The 17836-nt window shown below is 38.5% G+C and overlaps 1 protein-coding gene across 1 annotated transcript; it reads left to right on the top strand.

Annotated features, from left to right (window-relative positions):
- Positions 1–686: 686 nt before the first annotated feature.
- Positions 687–14461, top strand: LOC140923179 (heat shock 70 kDa protein 12A-like). The gene is made up of 6 exons (XM_073373258.1): positions 687–748; positions 959–1152; positions 5429–5739; positions 7409–7633; positions 10536–10713; positions 12981–14461. The coding sequence occupies exons 2-6, from the start codon at positions 1140–1142 to the stop codon at positions 14033–14035; spliced, it is 1782 nt and encodes a 593-aa protein (XP_073229359.1). The 5' UTR covers positions 687–748; positions 959–1139; the 3' UTR covers positions 14036–14461.
- Positions 14462–17836: the final 3375 nt, after the last annotated feature.

Raw genomic sequence — 17836 nt, 5'->3', positions numbered from 1 at the left:
CTCAGATCACCCACGCTCGGACACTGTAGGGACCTTGAGTTAGTGTCCTCATTAGCGAGAGTCTGTAATAGCAGGAGTTTAATTCAGTCAAACATCTCTTTTGTATTTTTGCTTCGGATTTAGCTGCTGTCCGTATGATCGGGGTGTCCGTTATAGAGGGGTGTCCGCAAGGCGAGAGTTGACTGTATATCCCATATTATGACTGATGTTATGACATATGCAGCCAATCGGACTTCTTCAGAATCCCAAGAAAAGTTAATCGGGACGATGGGGTATACATGCCCGAAGTCTTATTATTTCAAAAACGTTATATTTCGCAGAGGATGAAGTCAAAGAATACGCCACCCAGGATACACTTCCTGATCCCTTTGTAATTGCACTCGCTTTGGGGCTTCCATTAGAATAACTTGTGGGGTATTGTTAGGCATCAGACATGAACTTTTTCAACTATTTTATTTTATTATATACATATTTTTTCTGTTATCTAGCCGTACGCAGTTTCTCGGAATATCAGCCCCATTGTGTCCGTTTTACACTGACGTCATTTGTTTACAGTCGAGGGGTTTCTCAGAAATGAGAGCGACAACTGTGTAAAAAATGTATGACGCACCGATAGGCCAATTTCCAAATGTATTAAAATTCATATTTGGCTGTGAGGCTTAGGGAAATTAAACAAAAGAAATAATCTTGAGTCTCAGCAATGAATGATACATTTCTTTTGTTTTATTCCCCCAAGCCTAGGAGCCAAGTATGAATATTAATATATCGAAACTAGGCTATTCTCAAGAACACCGGAAATCTTGTCTATGATTCGACCTTTAACTACTCTTGTTTGATTTTACGAACATAATATTGCAACAGATCTTCAAGTTTACTGAAATTCTTGTAGAGTTTGAAAGATCTGATTCTTTTGAATAAACCCCCAAATACGTCGATTTATTATTACGCTCAATTCTAGGAAATAGAGGAAGTTTCTGTCAATCATGTGGCAACACCCTTTGTCGATGGGTACAATGGGTATCAACTTAAGGCTTTGTTTCTCGGAAGGAAAGCTTCAAGTTGGTCGTAGTTGGAGCAAGAAACTACACAGCAAACCGTCTTGTTAATTTACTGGCATTTAAAGAACATAACGGAGGATTATGGCATCAGAAGGTACGAAATACATTTTTAAATAATATTAGTTGAAAGAGCAATTTGTTGGGAAAAGCTTCACTATTAAAGGACAAGTCCGGAATATGATACAAAAACAACTTGTTATTTATAAGACAAAATAGTGTTATCGAACTACTCGTTGCATACAGCAATGAATCGTAATTTTCCGTCGATACCGACAAAGCGTAACGCCTCTGGTGGAATTGCCATTCCTAATGTCACCAGTGCGACGTTTAATTTGCCTCGGCCAAAATTCGAAGTCAGACGTTTAGGAGAACTTCTGGAATCTGGCAACAAAACCAACCGTAAGTCGGCGTCGGAACTCAGAATTCGAAGTCTGAAGAGGCCTTTCAGGGGCTTGGTAAAGGCCGCCAAAACTAAGCTAAACAGAATGGTTTTTGTGTCCTCTTGCGGTATCAAAAAACAATTTCTTTAACTTACTGTAAACTGAAATTGCTCACACTGAAGTAGTCTTCTGTCTTGTCTGGTCAATTCTTTAGGTATATAGCTTGTCATGTGGAAAAGCTTGAAAATGCTTTTTATTTTGATTTAGGAATTAATTGGTATTCACTAAGGCTTTGGTAACAGAACGTTCTATTCGAATCTTGATCGAGGGCGGGCGCTAAGGGCAATTGTTTTCTCATGGTCGAGGCTGGATGGAATCCCTCAGAAGGAGGTGATCGAGGAGGACTAGAAACGAGACTTCGGCTCGTGAGAGAAGATGGCGCATCTCGCGATCAACTCGTCGTCGGACTAGCAGAATTTGCGAATAAAGAACTTCGAACGGGAAGGGAAATGTAAATGAAATCATTTTAAACTCATCTGTGCCTTACAAAATAAGGAATCTTTTGTCAATAAGAGCATAAGGGAGCAAAAACCTCAGAATTGCAAATATGGAATCCCTCAGAAGGAGGTTGGCATCCCCCATAAGGAGGTGTTTATTACTTCGGCGTAGCTCAAAGTTGCATCCGGAGGTCCCGAAGTTGCTTCCGAATGTCTCGAAGTTGCTTCGGAATTAGTTCGCGATATCTTCGAGTTCTTTGATTTATTCTTTCAGGGGAAAGAAATAATTATGATTATTTCTGGCTTGCCCAGGGTTTGAACCGGCTTACGTGTGGCCCGTCAGATCAGATGAGACTCTAAATTGGGGGATTTAGCCAATTGTGTCAGTGCTATGCAAGGTAATTTGAGGTGTGAAAAATAGCTATAATTTATGCACGAGGTACGGTTAAGGTTCCGGCAAGCACGTTTGTTACTTTTCGATTTGTTTTGGGTATTTGACGTAGTGACACCGGAATGAGTTGGAGATATCGCGAGATCACTTCTAGTTCTTTCGGCTACAACAAATATTTGAGGCGGATCGCAAAGTAATGTCGTAAAATTGCATTTTGTTTCCGAAGTGAGGCCGGAAGTTGTTCGAGATATCTCGATATCCCGAGATCAGCTCGAGTGGTTAGCTACAGTTGTCTAGTTTGTCTGAGGAAGAAAGAAATATTAATTTTTGCTCTCCCTTCGGTTTGTAGTTACTCATCTTTGCCCCGTTAGATTGCGAAACGAGGTTGTAACAGGAAAGTAAAAGATCGTTGATTTGTAGGTTTAATTTTTTTTTAATTTGTGCAAGCAGCAAGTTAATGTTTTGCTGCAGAACTCCGAACAGTCGGCGTGCGACGATAAGTAGTATTTTGGGCTTATAGGAAACCGATTGAAACAGGAAGTCGAGTTTTGGGATTCGTGAAAAGTTATTTTTGTGCTAATTGTTTCTTATAAGAGTAAAGACATTTAACAATACAAAAATGAAAATGTCAATGCTTCTTAAAAGGAAAATCGTTCAGTTCCGATTCACGTGCGTAACTCAAAAATGGTTTGTTTATGTTATTGCAGTGGTGAGAAGAGATCATAAGCAGAGGATCGAAATGTACCAATCAGAGATAGACAACTCGAAAGGCATTTTTCTCCTGTGAGGCCATCAGAATTCGCTGCTTCTGTGATTTTATTTTCTGATTGGCTTATTGTGTAGCGCGAAATCGATGTGCCAGTTAGGGAAGAGTGGGATGTTTTTGATGCGAGTGATTTGGAAAGTTGGGATGATGCGACTATTGAAGAAGAGGAAGAAGTCAATATTTTGTTGAAATACGTATGTTGTGTTATGTGGCGACTTCACATACAAATACAGACGCTGTTCGCCGTTTTTGCATCCTTCAGAAGGATGTACACTTTATTTAAGCTTATATATAACTTATAAATGGAATCCCTCTAAAGGAGTTTGGCATTCCTCAGAAGGAGGTACAGTATATTATTTTGGTATACCTTGTAAATAGAATAGCTATAGAATCCCTCAAAATTTAGGTATCCCTCGCCTCAGAGTAAAGTAGAATGTATTTATTTATTATTTTTTGTAAATAGAACCCTCAGAAGGACGTACACTGTATTATGTATAACTTGTAAATGGAATCTCTCAGAAAGAGTTTGACATCCGTTGGAGGGAGGTATTTGTGTTTAACTTGTAAATGGAGTCTCCTCGAGGGATTTTGATATTAAAGGATTTTTGTATCCCTTATGGATGTCTAATTTTGCTGAGATATAGTCTCAAAATTAAGTAGCAACGAAAATATAACTAAATATTGCAAGGCTGTGGTCTGAATGCTGTTACCAAACCGACTATCCTATACAGTGCTTACATTTGGACATCAACATCTAACCTGAACAAAATTTTTAGACTACAGAAAAGAGCTGCGACGATCATCTTGGACGCAGAACCACGCTTACATTAATTGCCGTTGTTCAACACTTTAAATTGGCTTTCTGTCTATCAAGACGCGTACGTCAACAGATGCGCATTCATTTTCAAGAGAACACTCGGAAAAACACCTGATGCCAAGCTAATTTTGAGAGATTTCATTTTACAAGTTATACATGAAAACAATGTACCTCCTTCTGAGGGATGCCAAGCTCCTTTTGAGGGATATCACATACAAGTTATACATAAATACAATGTACCTCCGTCTGAGGGTTGCCAAACTCCATTCACAAGTTATACATAAATACAGTGTACCTCCCTCCATTTACGGGTTATACACAAAGGAAGTTAACCTCCTTCTGAGGATGCCAAAACTCCTTCGGGGGGATTCCATTTACAAGTTAAAAATAAACACCTCCTTCTGGTGGACCAATAGCAATTCTGAGGTTTTGTTTCCCTTATGCTCTTATTATCGAAAGATTCATCATTTTTTAAGAATCATAGGAGTTTAAAATAATTTCGCATGTATTTCCTTTGCCGATCGAGGCTTTTTATTCGTAAATTCTGCTAGTCTATATGTCTCCAAGTTAGCCGAAAGGGCTGTATTCGAAAAGATTCATGGACACATGTCGGAATCAAATCTACCCAGTTTTACAGTCATCGTTTCGTGCAGGCCACAGAACTGAAACGGCTTTCTTGAAACTTATGAATGACATCATGCTTGCTATGGACTCAAAATGTGTCACGCCTCTTGTATTGTTAGACCTTAGCGCAGCGTTTGACACAATCAACCATGAAATCCTCATCAATCAGTTGCAAAACAAAGTCGGATTACAGGGGGCAGTTCTGAATTTGTATAACTGTCTAATAGAGGTCAGCGAATATCTGTCAGTGGAACACTTTCTGCATGCTTTAACCTGGATTGCGGAGCTCCTCAAGACTCTCCTTTGGGACCGTTATTGTTTATTTCATTCATCTCAGTTGTTTGACGTTATAGAAAAACACCTACCATGTATCCATTGCTTTGCTGATGACACTCAACTTTACTAAGTTTTAAACCAGACGACCATGTCAGTAAAGATGCTGCAATGAGAGCTATGGAAAGGTGAATTGATAGTCAATGATAGACTCCTACTAAATGATGACAAAACTGAGGTGTTACTAATTGGAACTCATCATCAGATAAATAAGTTAGATCGCAGCAGCTGTTTGCGTGTAAGTGACAATGACATCGGGTCTGTTGCCTGTGCTAGAAATTTAGGAGTCTGGTTTGATGAAAAAATGTCCACGTCTACACACATTAACATGGCATGCAGCAGCGCATTCTTGCTTTTATATCCATAATACGAGAAGAATTAAGAAATATCTATCTTTGATAGTCTGCGTACAATTGTCAAGCTCTTAATTATTACCTCCCGACTCGATTATTGTAATAGTTTAATAAATGGACTGTTAAGTGTGCAAATTTCCAAATTTGTAGTTTATCAGCAAAATAGGATGATAGCGTTAATGTTGGATTTCATTACTTTTTCTTTTAAGAATTAGTTTATTCACCGAAGACTTCACACGTGGCTGTCGTGGCAATCGACTTTGGCACAACTTACAGCGGATTTGCTTTTTCATTCCTGAAAGATCACGGAACAAATTCCATTTTCACAAACAGAGAGTGGATGAATGAGCAAGGTATTCGCACAAGTAAGACACCAACTTCCCTGCTGCTCAAACCAGACCTTTCATTTGACTCTTTCGGATACAAGGCAGTAGAAAAGTATGCACAACTTCAGGATGAGTCCAGTGAAAGGAGTTATTACTTCTTCCAGCATTTCAAGATGGCTCTTCACAGCGAAGAGGTATAGTATAGATCATGCTATGGATACATAATGCACTGTCCTGATTTGAACTTAACTTTAGTATTAGCAACTGTATGTCAGCTTATTGCCAGGGTCGCGTATTAAGTTTTTCAAGCACACTTTTGAGAGTAGTAATACTAGCAGTAACCGATGGTTAGAAAGTGCGGGCGAACTTAGAGATGTGGTAAATGAGAAACACTGATAATTATGTACGTTAATCAGAGAAAGCCCATTTAGTTTCAATGACAAAAGGAATCGCGTCGGATCATGAACGTGTAAATTTTATTAAAAAACACAGTAAACAAGACTCATATTTATTTCAATAAAATGCTTAGGTACAATAGAGGAGTTCACGCTCATTGTTGCATCATGGGTAATCAGGGCTAGATGGCGGGAAATTCAAGGATTTGTATTAGAATTCAAAGCAAATTAACCCCTCCTGAATTCATATATTTGATGCTTTCTCTTTGAAAAGAGGAAATTAGTTCAAAGAAACAATACACTAAATCTGGAGTGCAAAGACGTCCGTAATCAGTTTTTCGAAAACCTCGATTTTTCCATACATTTTCTGTTATTCGACAGTATCAAGATTACAGAAAATGTATGGGAAAATTGAAGTTTCGAAAAACTGATCATGGACTTCTTTGCACTACAGATTTAGTGTGTTGTTTCTTTGAACTAGTAGGTTACTCTTTCCAAAGAGAAAGCATCAAATATATGAATTCAGGAAGAGTTAGCTGGCTTTGAATTGTAATACAAATCTTTGAATTTCTCGCCATCTTGCTCGATTACTTATGACTCAACTATGAGCATGAACTCCTCTATTAGCCTGCGAATGATGAGGAGCGAAGAAAGACGGTTGTTGAAATTAATCTTTTAATGGCAGAAAAAAAAATTCAACGGCTAGCTTTTAAAGAGCATAATTTGTTTACGTGCTGGCAAAGTTTTAAAAGGTAGACGTTCTCAGTCTTAATAAGATTGTAAGACTTTTTTAGTTGTTCGGGTAAAAGACGTTTGTCCACTTGCTCTTAATATCAGGGAAAAAACGTCGAGAAACCAGCTGCACCCATAAACACAAACCAAAGACTGTGCGACTTTTCAAAATATTTATTTATATGTGTCAACATGCCCTCCATGATAACGAGCCAAGTGTTGTTGGCGCTAGCGTGTTTCTCTTGTGATATGAATTTTTAAATAGAGTATTCCCTACCTACCTACCTACCTACCTGCCTGCCTACCTACCTACCTACCTATACTTATTACCTGTGATAATTTATGCAATGAAGGCAGAATAGAAATAAGCAAAATGAACTATATGCAGTTTAGATTAACTACCAGCGCTAATTTTCACTGAAAGAATTCAAAAGCCCTGTATCCAAAGTTGTGCAGGGTACTGGGACTGTGTCCAAATTGCAAAAATTCATCGACTTCGGCGTTGAAGCATTGGTATGCGATACTGTTGTCACAATTTGATTGTGCATTGCACTACTGGGAATTTAAAAAAAAAAACCAAACAAACAAATAAGGGAATAAATCTGGAGACTTTCTCTACTGTCAGATTTCCAGAGGATAACCACTTAATATGGTGTATATGAATAATTTCATGACCCTTTGTGCTTTTTTGTTATTTTATGAACCGATTTTTGAACAAACTCCTGTTTCATCCTAGACTGTCAGCGTTCAAACTTCTATCAAAGCAGCCAACGGAAAAAGCGTCAAAGCGTTACAAGTGTTCTCTCTCTCGATCAAGTTTTTAAAGGATGAAGCTCTTAAAGTTATTTGTGAAAGGACTGGAGATACATATTTCAATGTGAACGATGTTCAGTGGGTGCTAACTGTTCCAGCCATATGGACTCCGGTGGCAAAACAGTTCATGAGAGAAGCTGCATATGAGGTTAGGGATTTGAGAAGGAGATTGCTATTTAAGCGCATTGTGAATTGAATGTTGATTACTATGCACAGAGCTCATTACTAAGTCTCCACCACTTTAAACGCTCATTAAGCTAATCAGGTTCTGTTCATGCTCTTGCTACAAAGTTTTCAAGAATATTCATGTACTAATCCTTACAAGGTTAGCAAGCTTACTTATGTTACGTATCAGGACTGGATTTTTGCCAAGGCATGACTATGTAGAGAAACGCTTAATGTTGACTAAACTCGAGAGGGCTTTCGTTCCCTGAGTGAGATTCGCAAGAAGGAAAAAAGTGCCAAAAGTTGACTAATAACTCCAAACTAGGGGCTGAAAGGCTCAAAAATCTGAAACCCGACCTTTCGAGCAGCTACCTAACAGTTCTCTATTGGTACTTACCCATTACCACTTTAGTAAAGTGCGCAAAAAAAAAAAAATTGTATATACCAAGCCAGTGAAGTAATCCTTTTCGTGAACTCTGATTGGCTGGCAATTGTTCGCTTTGGTATTTTCTAGGCACGTGAAAGAAGTTGTCGCTATCTTTCACTACGGCCGCAAAGGAGTCACCAGAGAGTCGTATGTTCATGCCTTTTTTACACCCCACTAAAACTGGTCTAATTCTCGTGAAAATACCTAGTTATGCGATATGTCGAGTAAGAACCGTTTGTTCTAGCGCGGGTGTTTACCAATACGAGATTTGAGCGAACATGATCATATTTCAACCTTGTTTTAAACTCGCTAAATTGACGCTGGGGCGTTTAACGGTTTTCTTAGGCTTTGTCACAAACAAACAGGCCCCAGTTGTTCAAATCGTGGATGACGTTATCCTCTGGATCATGTAATATACTTATATCAGTGAATACCACAAACTATTGCCGTATATGATATGGAACTACAATGGTTTAATGACTATTTGTTCATTCGCAAGGAGATCGTTCTATTTAGTGGTGTACTTTCTGAACCAAATCCTGTTTACACAGGAGTTCCTCAAGGAAGTATTCTGGGGCCTCTCCTTTTTCTCATCTTCTTAAATGATGTGCCATAGTTAATTGAGTGGAATAGGTTATGAAACCCGTCAGACTCCTTTGTTATATGTTTTTGTGGGCCTGAAAGTGCACAACGTTCAAAAGCGTTCCTTTCATTTTGATTGTATTGACCAATAAAAACGTTGCATTAATTTATTCCATAAGAATTTGCCAACAGAAAACAAAGGATCGTGCACTTTCAGAGTGCTTCCAACATATACGCAGCACTGTTGTTTTTATCATTGATGTTTGCCGCTTTTCATTACCATTCTTCTCTAATAACTATGGATGTGCATAGTCCCCTTCATCATTGTAAGATTATCACCTATGCCTATGATACTGTGATTTTTATGTCCTAAAATAATTTCGATGTGATACAAGCCAACCTTTCTCAGGACTTGGCGTACCTCTCTAAATGGTTTCGTGATAATAAACTTATTCTTAGTAATCTAAAGAAGAGAAACTGAGGTGATACTTTTTGGCACCAGTAAACGGTTGAATCTGTTTCATGGCCGTCAAGTTAACCTCTCGGTCAATGGTTCTCCTGTTAACACCACTACATGTTATAAGTACCTTGGCGTGAATCTGGACCCGACACTTAATTTTGATACACATTTTCACAAAATTTACAAGAAGGCAGCAGGAAGAGTGAACCTCTTTCGGCGCATCCGTTCCAGCATTGATACTTTTAGTACAACACGAATTTACTAATCGATTATTGTGCCAATATTTACGTATTGCGGCTATAATAGTCTTGGATTTTCAGAGTCCCACAAACACATGATCAGTTCCATTGAGAAACGAAGACTCGAAATCATTACCCCAAAATGCAGACCGAAGAACTGCGACCTTCGATTTTTAGCAATTGAAAACGTGCTGCTTTGTTTTTGACTGCCTCAATGCAACTACATGTTTCCCATTTAGGGCCTGTTTACATGGAGTGGGGGACCCCGGTCTAGTGGGGTTGGTTTCTTTTGTTTTCACTCTCTGGGGAACACAAAACAAAAGAAACCTACCCCACTAGACCGGGGTCCCCCACTCCATGTAAACAGGCGCTTAGGAATTATTTTCAACGATTTCACCATAACTCTTTAAACACCAGAAACAATGGGAAAGCAGCAAAACTACCCAAGGTGAAACTGTATTCTCACTGGGGGCCGTCACGCACAAACGCTCTCTGTGTCCCGTGGGACCCGTGCACTGTGGATCTGCAGGGGAACTCGTTTTACTCATATATTTGTGTGTTTGGTATAAATTGGCCGGTTTTCATGCTTTTTCTTCCTCTCTTCGTTAAAACGGACACCAGACACCTAGTTTGTCGCCCCACCTACCTCCCCGCAGCAATGGCACACTCTGGCGCCTTATTTCCCTCTCCTTTTCGCCTCCGGGCTTGCCTCTTCCCACAACTCATACCAAGATAGTGGCGTTTGCAAGTAGGGGCTCCCAGTGAGAATTTATTACTGTTTGGCTGTAAACGTCAGACTTGTAGAAGCACGCAATTTAATATTGATTTTTGGAAAATATTTTCTTGTTTTATTGGACGTAATAAAATATAGCTATATTCCGTTGTTTATTTTCTATGGTGCTACGCATTCGCTAAGAACGATAATATTTATCCACAATAGCTGTAGTTTTCTTTTCTTGACGATAAGATTTCTGGAGCTTGATTCACCATAGTCAAACATTTTGTAGGTATTTTCGTTATGTTTTACACCCTATTGCGAACTTTAATTTGTTGCATATTTCTGACAGTTTTACAGTTTTTAATTCGAAATTGAACATGATGAAAAATTACAGAAGCGTGAAAGGAAATGTGGTTAAAAGAGACTGTTTTTTTTTTAATTTTAAATTTTCTATCCAAGGCTGGCTTGGGATCCTCGGACAAACCCGAACAAATAATGATTGCTCTTGAACCCGAAGCTGCTGCACTTTCCTGTCTTGAAAAAACCTTGGACGCGTTCAAGTCAGAGAAAGGTACTGGATCCGTGTACGGATTGCTGGCACAACCTAACACACATTACATGGTAGTAGATATCGGAGGTAAGTTTACGACGTGTTATAGAATTGATATATTTTATTGAACGGTTTAGTGTTTAGTATCGTGGGATATTTTTACGAGTCAAAATACTGGAGACGTTTGTAGAAAAAAACGGTCAAACCGGTCTTCTGGAGTGCAAATACTGTGAGATATTTGTGCTCGTTTTAGCCTTATTTGTACTCTACTTAGTGAAGTTGAATAATAGATCCCTGCTGTACGCAAGTACGAATGTGTGCTGTCGTAATTTGTAATAATCATCCCACTTTCTATGTACCTTTCGCAATTTGTAATAAGTTTGTCGCACTTCGTAATAACTGTCCTGGCACTTTGTAATTATAATAAACTAAGCTGTCGCGATTTCTAATAATTCCATCGCACTTTGTAATAAACTTTTACAGTGTGACTACACGAACCGAGGCCATTCAAACAAAATGAGAAGTCGAGATCTAAACATTGAAATTGCGCATAATTGTACTCAGAACCAGTTCAAAATACGTTGCGGACCATTTTTCTAAAAGACATAAAAAATAAGGAATCGTGACGCTTGTGAAGAAGTGAAGCTTAAAAATGTTTTCACCTTTGACAACGTCTGGGCTTGCCGGAATCAAAGCCAGCAGTAGAAAAATTTTGGGCAATCCGAACTAAAGGCAACGGTCGCTCAATTCACGGTAAACGGGCGCTCAGCAAGTGAATCGCAGTGTCTGTGATTTGAGAGCGCTATCAACAAAGATATGGGGCCGGAATTACGATACATACGCACTCGCCCAGCTTGGCCCGCAAAGACAAAACTGTGAATGACTCTAGACTGCTCAAGAATAGCCAAGGAAACAGCCATGGTTAGTGGAATTTTTGTCCAGGGAACGTGGCAGACATTGCTTTATTCTTGCAAGTGACAAGACTAGGAAAGATCAGAAAAAATCTTCGAAGCAAACTTACCGCGGTGAAACACAGAAACAACTTCGGATCAATTTGGCTGAGGTGAACTAATTAAAAGTTAGAACAACCAAAGAAATTGTACCTTCTTACCAAGTATAAGGATACGTAAGGGATTTGAAAAGGATTATTGCCAGGTTTAGGACTTCGTGACATATCAACCCAAGCCGTTTTAAGTGAGGTAAATTTTTGGCTTTTGCGTACAGATCATCTTTTACAACAACATGACTTAAAATTAACAGAATTTTGTAATTAACATATCCAAAAATGTATAATTTAAATATTAATGTTAGTAAATATAACTCTTTTACTTAATGAGTGGAGATATAAGCAATTTTCGTAGTGTACGTTGTTGATGACTTCATCAACTTAGATTGTGGGGTACCATTCATGTTTTTGAAAACATAATAATGTTAACGAAGTAAGTTAAATAAATCTCAAAACGTTGATTACAAAGTATGATGGAATTATTAAAAATTGCGATAGCTTTCTTTACTTCAAAGTGCGATGGACAGTTATCACAAATTGCAGCAGTTTTTAATTAGTTTTTCAAAGTGGGACAAAGTGCGATGATTATTACAACTTACGACAATACACATTTCGAGGTGGGCTCCTCCCACTTATGTCCAGAAATGCATGCAACGGCAAAATGGCGAAAAATCACCAGAGGGCTGGCGACAAATTTAAATGAGGTTACAAGAGGAGCTCCTTACATGCAAAGTGGCGGATTATTTTTAATTACGTTCTGATTAAATGGAAAAAAATTCCTTGAAATAATTTGGGTCATTCACTTATACTTTATCCCTGTATCCAAGGTTTGGAAAATACGGGGATGAAGACGAATGAATTTTACACACTGAACTTAACACATCGCAACTAAAAGAACAAGCTGTACGAATAATTGAACAACAATGCATCTTCATCTCTGTTACCTTGCGATAAGAGTAGCTATGCACTTAACGGGGAAAATACTTGACCGCTGCATGGCTCAGCCCGAAGAACCCTTATTACAAGCATGTGATTTGGCACGTTTTCAGATGCTAGCCATCTTGCAGATAGAAGTGTTTATATTGAACCAAACGCCGTACCAGACTTTTAAACCATAGAATTTTACTTTTTCTCTCGCCACGCGTGGCACTGAGGAAAGAGGGACGACCGCTCGTGGTCTAGAACTATTACATTTCCCCGCTGACGTCTTGGCTAGGCTGTTGATATCAGCAGTGAAGAGCTCGAGCATACTTCCTTATGCTACTTTTTGAGGGCTTATTATGGGAAGTACAAAAAGGTCTTGTGTTTTTGTTTTGTTTTGGTTTATTACTACATTTTTTGTGATTAGGGGGTACCCTTGACGTGACTGTACAGGAGTTACAGAAGAACGGTTCAATTAAAGAAGTCCATAAAGTCACAGGAGGTCCGCATGGCGGTATTAGAGTGGACCAACAATTTGAGAGCCTTCTTGAGGAGCTGTTTGGTGCGCAGAATATTGGAAGGTACCGCCATGAGCATCGTTCTGATTGGTTAACCCTTAAGAACGATTTTGAAGCAAAAAAACGCGCAGACCGGATTTTAGACAACGAAGTGATGACAAACATTCGCCTTCCAGGCAGTTTTCAGTCCCTGGCAAACAAAAATCAGACTAAAGACATGCACAGCTATGGAAGCAGCAATGTAAAGCTTAAGAATGGTGAATACCTCGCTCTTAGCTCGAGAATGATGAAGAATCTCTTTGACCCCACCGTTAACCACATCAAGGACCATCTGAAAAACTTGCTGCAGCAACCAAAGCTCTCTAAAGTGAAAATCATGTTGCTCGTTGGAGGGTTTGCTGATTCTGCTCTTCTTCAGCAAGAAATAAGAGGTGCCTTCTCAAACAGAGTGAAAGTGCTCGTTCCCAACAAAGCCAGCATAGCAGTGGTTCATGGAGCAGTGCTCTTCGGGAAAAAGCCAGAACGAATAACCGAAAGGGTGGTTGCTACAACTTACGGCGCAGACTGCTCGAGGGATTTCATTCATGGTGTACATCCAGAAGAGAAGAAATTTATTGCAGATGGCATTGAGAAGTGTAGTGATTTGTTTAATCTGTTTGTGCGCGAAAACGCCTCGGTGCGATTTGGGCAAAAAATTACAAGCCCTTACACTCTTATTCGGGCAAATGACACGGAGATACGCTTTAACTTTTATTCTGCCATCAATCCTGATTCCCAGTTTGTTACAGATCCTGGTATGAGGAAACTCGGGAGTGTCACCGTTCTTTCCCCTGACACGTGGAGAGGGAAAGACAGAAAAATCGAAGTCAGCATGGAATTCGGTGGAACGGAAATCACTGCTAGAGCTCGGGATGTTTCAAGTGGAAACGTGGCCCAAACTGCAATTGATTTTTTGCACAATTAGGCATTTGACCGATTTTTTTTTTGAAAAAAGATACGTTTTAAGCTAAGTATGCAAGTCAAAACTAGGAAACGATGAATTGAGTGAACTGAAAGTTAACTAATCGATTTTTTGTAAGCATTCAGTGAGTACTTCAGTTGTCACTTATATTATTGCATAAAGATACAAAGATAATAATAGCGTTTTTGTCAGGTATTTTATGAGATAGACTTTTAGGAATATTATAAAATCAGTAGAATGCTTTAACAGCACGCGCTTTGTGTACAAACTCTATACTCTTATAACATACATGGCCTAAAATCACGGACACCGAGCTCGCGACGTGCAAGCGGTATTCCCGAATCTCTGAAAATAATGGCGTCAAAAAGTTAGAAGGAAATGTATGTGCTTAAAAATATAATCGTTAATAAAAGCTACTTTTAATTCTTACCTGAACCTGTTGCCGAGATTACTTCCATTCAAAGAACGTATAGCAAATCCACTATAAAAATTGGCTTCGAAATCACATCGATAAGTTGTCCCATTTTAAATATGAATTTAGCTGGTTTGACGACCCTTTTACCCATTCTAAACTTTCAAATTGCCCACATTACCTATCTTTGACGATGATTTTCGGCTATCCTGAGGGAAGGACCCAAACTGCTGAGACGCTTCTGCAAATTAAAGTAGAGTAAGTCCTCCATAGGTAGAGTAATTTTCGAGGAGATACAAGAAAAATAACCCGTTCCATTCCGGCTGAATATTATTATTCATTCAAAATATTTCCACAATTCTGATTGGCTAAAAGCACACGCATAATTCACCATAACCAGTTACTGATAACCAAATTTGGAAGAATTTTGTGTTTAACGAGGAAATGACGTCAAAAATGCAGCCCGGCTACAGGTTAATGCACCGTTAACCGAGAAGACGTGGAGACGAGGTTAATTTGTTTTGCTTGTGAAAAAAAAAAAAAAAAAAAAAAAAAAATGGCGGACATTTCACCCCTTTCAAGAGTAAGAACTACAGCTGGAACTTGTCGAAAAACATGGCAAAAACAGCAAGAAGACAACTCGGGGCGCGACATCTGCTATTTGGAGAATATTTGCGGAGCTCGACAAACCTAAACGTATACTATCGAAGATGAACTTAACATCGGTGTAGGTAAGCATGTTTAATTTAGCTATCTTTTTAAACTAGGAACTAATTTGAATGAATAATAAAGCAATTAATGAATTCGGCTTTCGTAGGATATGAAGAATTAAGCAGTCTTTAAACAGCGTAATATCATAGGTGACGAATTACTCCTTAATTTTGGCACGAAATTTCAGCGTTACTTTGTAATTTCACATGTGAAATTACAAAATTGCCATGGCAACTTCCATACGTCTCAGTGTCAAGATGGCGACGAAGTTTTAAAATGTCGTGAATGAAGATTTCAGGGCACAAAAAAGACGAGTTAAAAAACCTGAACACACGAAAGAGCACTTCAAGAAGTATTCTAACAGATATTTGGTCTAAAAATTGTGAAAATTCTGAACTTAAGCCAAATTTAAGGTCTACACATTTGAGACAGTGGAGTTCTCGATCGATGCGATCAAGGATAAACATGTCAAAACATGATTCACGATCGCTGAAGTAATTCGTCACCCATGAAATTAATAGGTAATCAAATGGTATACTCGTGAAATTAGGGAGTAATTTCACTTGCGTTCTGTCCAAATCCAAATAATTTCCCTCCGTTAGGATTTGGACAAAACGCGCGTGAAATTATTCCCTATTTTCACTCGTCACCACATACATATCTCGGCCTATTTCCTTTGCTTAATTTTGCTCCAACACCGATGGTTCGAGAGCTTTTTTCTTCCACAATCTTTCGCCATTGCTTGTTTTTGATCCGATTCCTTCTCCATAGAGATAGTCAATTGCGATTTCCTGTGGCTTAAAGAAGCAGTAAAGCATAACAGGGCGGTAATTTTTCAGATGGGTATTGGGTCCATATGGATTGACGCCACAGAGACATTTTCTTTTTTAGGAGCTATTCTAAATAGTAAAACACTAGAATCGAACTTAATCGTTTCAGGCATACAGTGGTTAATTCACTGTCCGTTTTTCCATGAAACTACATTTTCACCCTTTCTCTGGCTTGTTATCTCGAAATCTTCCTTTTGTCTCCACATTAGGTTATTTAATAATGATCACTGCCACTAATGAATTGTGCTTTGATGAAGGCTGTAAAAATCGCATTCTGCAGTAAATTTTAGCTTTCTATACCGTTACGTTTCATTTAGTGCAAATTTGAGGGCTATGAATTAAGTAAGGTTAGATTTTCTTTACAAAGCTCAAATGTTAATTTATTTGCATAACGAAATGTCATGCATAATGAAATCTAAACAGTTTAAATATACTGCTAAGAAGTGGTGTTTGTGTTTTTGTGACCGAGCGGTTTTAACAACACGTTAATAAACAAACCTCTTGTAGTAAAACATTTTCCCGCTTTTCTTGAAGCTGCACGGACGATAATGGGAGTGCGCAAGCTTTATGGAATGTACCGGTGTATGCAGGCAGCATTGAGGTAAGGGCCATCAGAATCGACGCCACAATAGTGGACAAAGAGCAGAAACGAATGTCAGCCATTGAAATGAGCTGTCCTCGGTTGGATGACCGCGAATTGAAAGAGATGGAGAAGACACATAGATATGGTCCGCTAATGTGGGAATTGAGAGAAAGAAATTCTGGCTACCAAGTGAGACATTATAACATTATCATTGATGTTCTGGGAGGATATTTAGCTGACATGAGTCAAGCGGCAAAGGAAATTGTTGGAGAGAAGAGTGTCATCATTTTACAAAGCGTGTAGAGATGTGTCATATCGAGTACACTAAACACTGAACGCAGCTTTTTCAAAATTCTTGCTTAAACGAAGAGGATTGTTGCTAAAAAATTCATTATTGTATATTGAAATTTTATTGAAACTTTTAGTATAATTTTTCCATAGATCTTAAGATAAGTAGACAAAATTTTTTAACGGACATACGGGAACATTTTTATTTATTACAACGTTTTAATATTATACAAGGGCCAGCTATGACCATGATATTCTTAATATTTCAATACTTTTTACATAAGAGTGATTTCACGACGCGGGGTTTGGTTATGGTCAGACGCCCAAATTCCGCGTTTTTTTTACTAATACTGGGCTTCCAGACGTGTGTAAGACTGCCAATATGCTAATATTGATGATAATAATATTAATGATGATAACGATAATGATAATGACAAAACATACAACTGAAAATGGTTTAGAAAATCGCCCATTTTTTGTTTTTTGTTTTTTGTTTTTTTTTTCGTAGAAATGTACAGGAATTAACTCACTAACGATTGAAATAACTTTTTCCGGATTTGATGCTGATGCGTCCACGCCGTGGTCATTCAGCTGATGTATGCATGTGCACCTCCCCCTGTTAAAGAAACATTACTTATCGATACTTAAAGTGATAGTTAAGATATTAGAAATAGGGTATCCAAAGGCATTAGGAAAGCTGCATAAATGGCTGATTGTGTTAGACATTGGAAGAAATCTCATAACTTCACAAGATATCATTCTATGGCATAAATATTTATTTTGCATTTAATCCAGGCATGATCGTATTTCTAAATTTTCACCTTCACCTTCCTTTAAGCAGTCGTTTTTGTAAAAGATCAGAACACAGAAATGTTAAGTGAAGATCACGACAAAACTCACAAGTAACAGCACTGTCACGTTTGTCACACATAAACGTTTCGCCGCCCTCTTCTTTCTACCGTCCTGTTGTGTAAGCTCAC

This window comes from Porites lutea, chromosome 13, assembly GCF_958299795.1.
Source record: "Porites lutea chromosome 13, jaPorLute2.1, whole genome shotgun sequence".
Lineage (NCBI taxonomy): Eukaryota > Metazoa > Cnidaria > Anthozoa > Scleractinia > Poritidae > Porites > Porites lutea.
The sequence above is the reverse complement of the archived record's forward strand: the minus strand, read 5'-3'. Positions and strand labels throughout refer to the sequence as shown.